The 8,138-nt window shown below is 47.1% G+C and overlaps 1 protein-coding gene across 4 annotated transcripts; it reads left to right on the forward strand.

The window, feature by feature from the left end:
- On the forward strand, positions 5,219 to 7,926 carry LOC110434454. 4 transcript variants are annotated; one of them, XM_021458530.1, is made up of 3 exons: positions 5,219 to 5,679; positions 6,250 to 6,316; positions 7,014 to 7,926. In XM_021458530.1, the coding sequence occupies exons 1-3, from the start codon at positions 5,414 to 5,416 to the stop codon at positions 7,020 to 7,022; spliced, it is 342 nt and encodes a 113-aa protein (XP_021314205.1). In that variant the 5' UTR covers positions 5,219 to 5,413; the 3' UTR covers positions 7,023 to 7,926. The 4 variants fall into 4 exon arrangements, with proteins under 4 accessions (XP_021314205.1, XP_021314203.1, XP_021314206.1 ...); XM_021458528.1 differs by having other exon boundaries at positions 7,367 to 7,926; XM_021458531.1 differs by having other exon boundaries at positions 5,219 to 5,676.

An 8,138-nucleotide genomic window follows, 5' to 3' on the forward strand; every position in this document is an offset into this window, starting at 1 on the left:
GATCCTTGAAGCCCCCGGTAAAGGAGGGCGACGTGGATCGCTACAGGAGGCGCGAGTCCGCGGAGAAGATGAAGTCCGCAAAGGATTCGAAGAAGAAGGAGGAAAAGAAGAAAAATCTCACACGACAAGCCTTCGAGGCTCATCGGTCGAATTCCAGGTAGAGGGAGGAGCCTGACGAAGAATCCCTCGATGAGGATGATGGCGGCTACGACGACGACAGCGATGACTCCAAGGGGATGGCGTCCCGTCTTGACCGGATCCTCGAGGGCCCACCTCAGACCGGCGTCGACGCCCCGCGGACGGGAGTCCCAAAGGGGGGGCCAAGCGGGTCTTGTGAGAGTCAGAAGAGGGAGTCGTCTCCCCGCCGCTCTCACGCCGACACTCCCCCAAAGCCTGCACCGAGTCGGACCGTCCCCCGCCCCCAACCTCCTCCCGCGTCTAAGGCGGGCCCCCGGGTTAAGTCCCTGGCGGCGGGGCCGCTGACTCGTGGTCGTGCCGCGGCCTCGAGTAAGGGAGGAACGGATTGCGGGAGTACCAGTCCAGGCGCTGGCCAGGCTGGAGACGCCGAGCCGAGACCGGCGCCCGCTCGCGAGGGGCCCGGGGCCTCGACGCGGGGTGGCTCGAAGCCTGCTGGTCGAGGGACCAGGTAGGCGGGTCGCCCTTCCCGTGGGGTAAGATTTTTCGACGTCATGATTCTTACCCTCTGATGTCTTTTCATTTTCTTGGGTAACGGCTTCTCTTACGCTTGTTTCTCTCTCCTCAGTTTGAAGCGGACGCAAGAACAGGCCCAGCCCTCGATGGCTAAGAGGCTGAAGGTGGGAGCGGCCTCCAAAGACTCAGGTTAGAGGTTTATTCCCGTCGTCATGGGAGTTGTGTTGCCCTTATGTTGATCATCGTGGCGACTGATTTTTTGCTTCTGAGCGCTTACAGGTTCCTCCGATCCTAGGCCGTCGGCCGGTGTCGAGAGCGCCCCGCCTCGTCCATTGGTGGGGGAGTCCGCCCCGCCGTCGCCGAAGCGGGTCGAGACGCCTCGCGCCCAAGAGCAGGAGGGAGCCCCCAAGCCTCCCCGATCTGGGGTCAAGGGGGATCCTATCACAATAAGCGACGGGTCCAGCGGCGACGGGCCTTCAAAAGAGGCTCGATCCATGGACGAGGAGGTCGAGGCTCCCCCTGCGGCGAAGCGGACGCCGTGGCCCATCGGGCTCCATTCCGTTGAGGAGGAGAAGAAGAGGGAGGAGGAGGAGCGCGAGCGGGAGACGCGACAACAACTACAGGAGGGGCAGCAGCAACCGCAGCAGGAAGTAGAAGGAAGAGAGGAGGGGCAGCAGCCAGAGGGGTCCCACCTCGAGGAGCTGTTAGAGCAGGACCGGCAGTAGGAGATGCGGGAGCTCCAGGAGCTGCAGCAGCAGAGGAGCCAGCAGTTAGAGGAACTGCTCAAGCCACCACCTCACAGTCCGCCCCAGCCAGTGCCGCCAACGCCACAGGAGCTCGAAGCCGGGGAGGAGGGTCTGCCGGTTTATTGTCCGCCGACCCTGGCGTGGCTCCGTCCAGGAGCGCCCACTTTGATCCCAGCTGAGTCAGGGTGGGCGGACGGTGTGGTGGCGCTCGCTTGTATGATGCGCACCCTCGTTGACCCTCAGTCCGAGATCAAGGGCACGATCTACGGCATCGACGGGATCGCTCCCGGGTTCCTTCAAGAGCGTCGGTCGTGGGAGGGCCGCATTCCCGCCGAGGAAGACGAAGCCGGGACGTCGGGCGGCGGTGGTGCTAGCGAGACGGGAACTTGGAAGATGGTGGATGACGACGGGCGGTTCCCCTCCCTCATCGACCTGTTTTTGCGTCACGGGGGGTCGCTCGAGACCGTCAAAGAACTCATCCGGGGCGTCAAGGCGCGCGCGGATCAGGAAATGGAAAACTGGTGCCCTGACCAGATCCGTATTCGGGCCTCCACCAACCCATCCGAGCCTAACATCTTTTTGGACAATCGGAAGGAGGCCGAGAAGTGAGAACATCTCGTGGAGCTTCGCCTCTGGATGAAGCATGTGGTGGGGCTCCTATCCGACGTCGTCAACAACGGGCTCAGACCGGCTTACTTTGTAAGTATTTTTGGGCCTTAGCTATCATAGGTCGTCTGGTTTTGTGTTCTTGCTGTCCAACTACTGATTCGCAGGATCTAAAAGAGACCTCCCGCATAAAGTCGAGCTTCATCCACGCGACAAGGGGTGGCAGGGAGCAACTCCCTCTCCTCAAGGACCAACTCCTGGAGTCACAGGAGAAACTCATCAAGGCTTAGAAGGAGCTGTTGGCGCTCGAGAAGGAGAAGAAAGAGAGGGAGGCCGCTATGTCTGAAGCTCGGGAGGTCTCGAGGAAGGCGATGGAGGAGGCCGCGCTGTTGAGTGAGCGGGCAATGATGGTAGAGGAGGCCGCGTCCAGGGCCCAGGAGGAGGTCGTGTTTTTTAAGGGCGCGGCCGCTGATCTTGACAAGGAGAAGGACCTCCTCAAGGCTGACCTTGCCTCTGCCCGGGAGTCCTTCCAGAAGATGAAAATGGAGTTCGTGACGGGCGAGATTGCCTGTCACGCCGCGGAGGAGGCCAAGAAGAAGGCCCTCGAGGACCTCGAGGCAGAGCGGGCTCGTTCTCGCAGCCTCTCTGCTGACGTCGACCGTGTGAAGAGAGCGCTATTGGAGAAAGATGGAGCCATCGCGCAGGTGTTGGGTATTTTAAACGCAAACAGAAAAATCCGCAAGCGCACGGATACCGATGTAGCCTTCACCCGGGAGTATTCTAGAGTATCGATTTTCCACAGGGAACGTGAGTGTACTAATTAAGATCCAAGATCGCCCAAGGATAACTATATGATTATTTTTGGTGGGAAGAGAGGAAGTTTCCTGAGAGTTCTCTAGTTGATCTAAGAATCAAGAATTACTTCAAGATTATCTATTTCTGGACATCAGAACACTAACCACAGAAAGAGATGAGAAGGGGGCTAGGAAGCTCCGACTACGGTCCTACAAACACCGATCCGAACGAGGTGGAATACGTCGACCGATAGGGCTGTCACTACCTTAGGGCTACCACAACAATCCGCAGGATTGGGTGCAATTCCAGGTAATTGCAAGACTAAACACCACGTCTAATCTATTAATTACTACTCTAATGTTTTAAAGATTAGAGCACTTGATGCAAGCGGGAATCCAATAAATAACTTGAATGTAAATAAAAGTAATTAAAGAACTCAGGAATTATGAATTGAAGAACCTGGAGAACGATGAAGAATGAACCAGTTGCTGCAAAAGTACAATGTTGAGGAAGATCCGACAGATCCGGCTCCTCCTCCGCTCTCCTCTTCTCTCTCCCTATTTTCTAGATTACAACTAGAACTAGAACTAGAGGAACTAGAACTAGAACTAGATGAACTAGAACTAGATCTAAATGAACTAGAGGTAGAACTAGAAGAACTAGAGGGATCCTCTCTACTTGGATGAAGAATTGAAACCCTAACTTTGATTCTGTAGAAGAGGTATGATCTCCAGGGGCCAGGGGGTCTGGTTTTATAGTCCCTTCAAGTGAATCTGGGCCGTTGGATCAAACCGACATTAATCGCATGGTTTTCCTTAGTTCCTTAGGTCGGTGGAACACGATCCGCGAAGTTGAAGCTGATTGGTTACTGTAGCTGGGCGGGCACCCAAAGGGGGAGGGCGGGCGCCCTGCCCCCGGGCCCGATCGGCCTCCCGTTCGTTCCCGTCGCTTCTGGAGTCTTCTAGATGGTAGAAAATTGCGCAGCACGTTAATATCTCTATGTAAACCCGACGTGTGTGCCTTTCTTCCGTATTTCCTGATAACCCCCTGCAGAAATAGACAAACACAAAAACTTGTGGAATTCTGTCAGATAAAACCCTAAGTCTAGGTGTTGGTTGCATTTGGATCCTTTTCGATGATTAGTTGATGGTTAAATATGAGCATTAATGACCGTCAACAAGCTCCCCCAAGCTTAACCTTTGCTCGTCCCTAAGCAAAGATGAACTCAAGAGTTTCTGCAGTGATTTCATACTTTAAAGGTACACATGCGTTCAAACAAGATCTCATCTCTGGGTTAGGGTAAACTTTTAAGATTTAAACTTACTCATTTTACCTTCCACCATGGGGCTTGCAACCATCACCTGTGTCTTGAGCAGTTAAAAGATAGAACGGTCTAGTCAAGCGCCATGTCTCTTGTTCTTCGATTAACTATAGCTCTGAAGTTTTTGCAGATTTTCAAATAAAACTCAGAGATTCCTTGTATGACTCTCTCAGGTCTCGCTTTTGTGGTATTTCTGGATCCTTACCAAGGCAGTAATGGTATATGCCTTCTCTCAAAGTATGTGGTATTTTTGGTATGTGACATAGTGACATTGCCTTCTCTCTCACTACACCACAACACCATATCAGGGTCAGACATCTGACGCTTAAAAATATATTTATCGATAGATGATCTGTCGCTAAAGACAACTCACAGATCATCTGTCGCTAATTCCTCATTTAGTGATTTATCGTCTGTCGCTATACATATTGATATTTAACGTTGAACTATCTGTCGCTAAAGCCAAGTATACCGTCAATCTATCTGTCGCTAAAGAAAATGGGCCCTACGTTGAGCTTACGTGCCCCACCTCTATCCAACTTTTCGATACCTAAAATTTGAAAGCTAATGCACTTCTCATTGGATTTTTTTATTTTAAATGTGTTGAATAGGTGTATGAATTAGTTTATATATGTTAGCTTATGTATCTTTTTTATTTTGTTTTTTAGGCCTTGTTTAGTTTCCAGAAAATTTTACAAAATTTTTCAGATTCCCCTATCACATCAAATCTTTAGACGCATGCATGAAGTATTAAATATAGATAAAAATAAAAACTAATTGCACAGTTTGGTCGGAATTGACGAGACGAATCTTTTGAGTCTAGTTAGCACATGTTTGGATAATATTTGTCAAATACGAACGAAAGTGGTACTATTCCTATTTTGCAAAAAATTTTGGAACTAAACAAGGCCTTAGCATACGGAACCCATAAAAATAGAATTCTAGGTAGCTGTATATGTGTGTCTATATATGTGAGCCTGTTATTTTTGTATTTTGTTTTTTAGCTGCCTTTTGTATAGAAGAATTTCCAAAACAAACAAAAAATAAAAGAAAAAAGGAAATAAAAATGCATGCACACAGCCACACACCAAACGGTGCCCAGGCAAACGCACGCAGCCTCACCCTTATCCCATTGCTCGGCCATAGCTCTCCATCCACCCGCATCTCTCCCTCTCCCTCTCTCCATCGTGACCTCCTCCCAAAAGACCGATGCTAGCATGGGTGCCCCTGCTCCTCCGTTCCCAATGCGAGCTCTCCCTCCCTTCTGCGGTGCTGAGGTCGCCCTGCTCCCTAGATGGGCCACGATGGCGCGGATGACGCATGGTGCACGAGCGCCGCCAACCAGAACCCTAGAAGCCGGCCGATGGGGTGGCCTCCGTTCTTTTCCCCTTGCCAGATTGACGACGGGGTGGCCGTCCTACTTCTTCACCGACCGGATCTACCATGGGAGGGCCATCCTTCTTCTCCTCTAGCCAGATCCACAGTGAGTCAGCTGCCCTTCTTCTCATCCGGCCAGATCCACGACATGGCAGCCAAATCCATGAAGCGGTGGCAGCGGTAGTAGGTTCATTGTTTCTTCTCTTTTTTCATCTCCTGCATGGTGGGCGGTGGATCCTATGTTGTGGGTGGTGGATCTGGTGGCTCCCTGAAATTTTGACTGAAACAAACTAGCTTACAACGTGCTGCCCAATTCATTCTGTTTTATTAGAGTATAATGTTTTACCATCTAGCTAATTGAGCGCCTGGTAATTGATACATTTTTGACTGAGCAAATTAATGTCATTCTTCAAATGCTTCTTATCTCTGAAACTTATGAGCGAATTTATATTTTTAACCTTGTGCTAGAATTAATACTGAAAGCAACCTCATTTGCTTTCACAAATAAACTGCTCCTTAACTCTTGTATAGTAAAAATTAATCAGTAGTAGCAACACTAATATAAAATCAATCAGTAGCAGCAACTCCATATACATGTTTATTGTCTTGCTCTAATGTAGTGCTCCTCAGTCTCCTACCATATAATGTAATAATCATGTATATAAATATTAGTACATTTCTTGGTGACATATTAGAGCTGACCATGGCCATATACATTATTGCTTATTCTTGTTACTTGTCATATTGTTTCAGTGATTTGGATTGGTACTGCTCCATATACACCCTGTTCTGCAAATCAGTCCTAAGATTACTGCTACAGGCAAGTGCAATCTAGCTTGTTAGTTTCATTTATCTCTTCTTTGCCAGTATTTTTTTCATTTTTTATTAGAAAATAGAATTTATTGAATGGTGTTCTTAAAATGCTTGTAGTTGACTAGTTTGAGAACAGTCCAGTATAGGAAATTTGTGGCGACCTAGTATAGAACAAACTGCTATGTTTATCATCTGAATGCAGCACTGAAAGACTATTTTTTACCCTTTTTTATGAGAAAATAGAAAGTTGTCCTACTATGTTGACCATCTGAATGCTGCTGCGCTTGACATTGCCATCTGAAATATTCAGCATCACTCTACAGCTTGTAGCTTTGTTGACCATCTTGTTATTTTACAAAGTCATATATTCAGCATCTGAAATAAGCTATATATAGCCACTGAAAATTAAGCTATATAAGCTATATGCTTGATTGCTCCTTATACAGATTCATAAGGTCTGCTCTGTGTTGTCTGTGTTCTCCATCTCAGTCTGCAGCTTGTAGCTTTGTGAGTATTAGGTAGACCACCTGTTTCAGACAACTGCTGAAAACACTATAAATGGGTCTTAATTTTGTGCTCGGGAGAGGTTAATATGGACCACTTCTTGAATCTGGATGCCTGATTTGCCTTTTTTGAATTTGCATTATTCTTTTATCTATAGGTAAAGTAGCATTATTCACTGTGCATTTTTATTTTTTTTATAGGTAAAGTAGAATGCTTCAGCACTAACAAGCACTACTGGAGTGTAAGCTCTCTGCTTTTCTGAACTCTGAACATACTATTCATCCTTTTAGATACTGAGTGTTATGATCAGGACATAAGTTGTTCACTGATGAAATAATAATACTAACTCTGAACATAGTTCTCACCATTCTGAACTTGTTAAGTATTGATTTAGTATATATATGTAGCAAACATGAATATAAATCTCCCCTCCATTTTTCATGGTTCATCTGCCATTCTGAATTTATTGTCCCTGCAAGTATTGAGTGGTATTGGTTTGATATTTTTCCTTAGAAATCTAAGCATTAGTTACTAGTCATTTCTTTTTATGTAGAGGGCAACAGGAGATGGATCCTCATGTTTCAACAAACCTGTACCACAATAGTCATTTGGGCTGCAACTAGCATGTTTGATCAGCATGTCTGCTGCGGAGCAAAAGTATTTTGGTAGCAACCATCAAGCAACAAGCTTCAATTGGCCTGTCTGGTGGAGCAGATTGTGGTAGAAACTAGTAGAACTGGCAAACTATGCAAGTAATTTTGATTTTTGACACAAGTAATGAGGCTTGTGTGGCTGTCTTGGTTGTGCAGCAGCATAGATTATTATAGAAATTATCTAGTTACTGCCATATAGAATGTAGCCTATGTTGGTTGTGCAGCAAACACTCCATTTTGCCAAGTTAGTGCCTATGCTATGTGCCGGTGCTAAAGGAGGTTTCGGACGCAGTAGCTTCATGATGCTTGCTCCAATGTATGACTTAGGGATATAGTATCATCATCGTACTGAGATGTATGACTTTTCTGGCAACTTAGGTTCTCTGCTGTACAAGATATAAAATTTGATGTAATAAATATTGGCCTCCATATGTGATATATATGTGTTTGTGTATCTTCATGACTTCATGTGACATGTGGATACTATATTAAGTTTGAATCTGAGTATGATATGTGCTACAGGTTTCCTCATTATATTTGTTTTTTTTTTGTATATTTATATTGTTCCGTTGAACAATCTGTCGCTATAAATACGTAGACTATTGGATGATCTGTCGCTATATACTTGGTAACATAGCATCTGTCGCCCAAAAGTAGCAATAGACTATCTGT

This window comes from Sorghum bicolor, chromosome 4 (genome assembly GCF_000003195.3).
Source record: "Sorghum bicolor cultivar BTx623 chromosome 4, Sorghum_bicolor_NCBIv3, whole genome shotgun sequence".
Classification (NCBI taxonomy): domain Eukaryota; kingdom Viridiplantae; phylum Streptophyta; class Magnoliopsida; order Poales; family Poaceae; genus Sorghum; species Sorghum bicolor.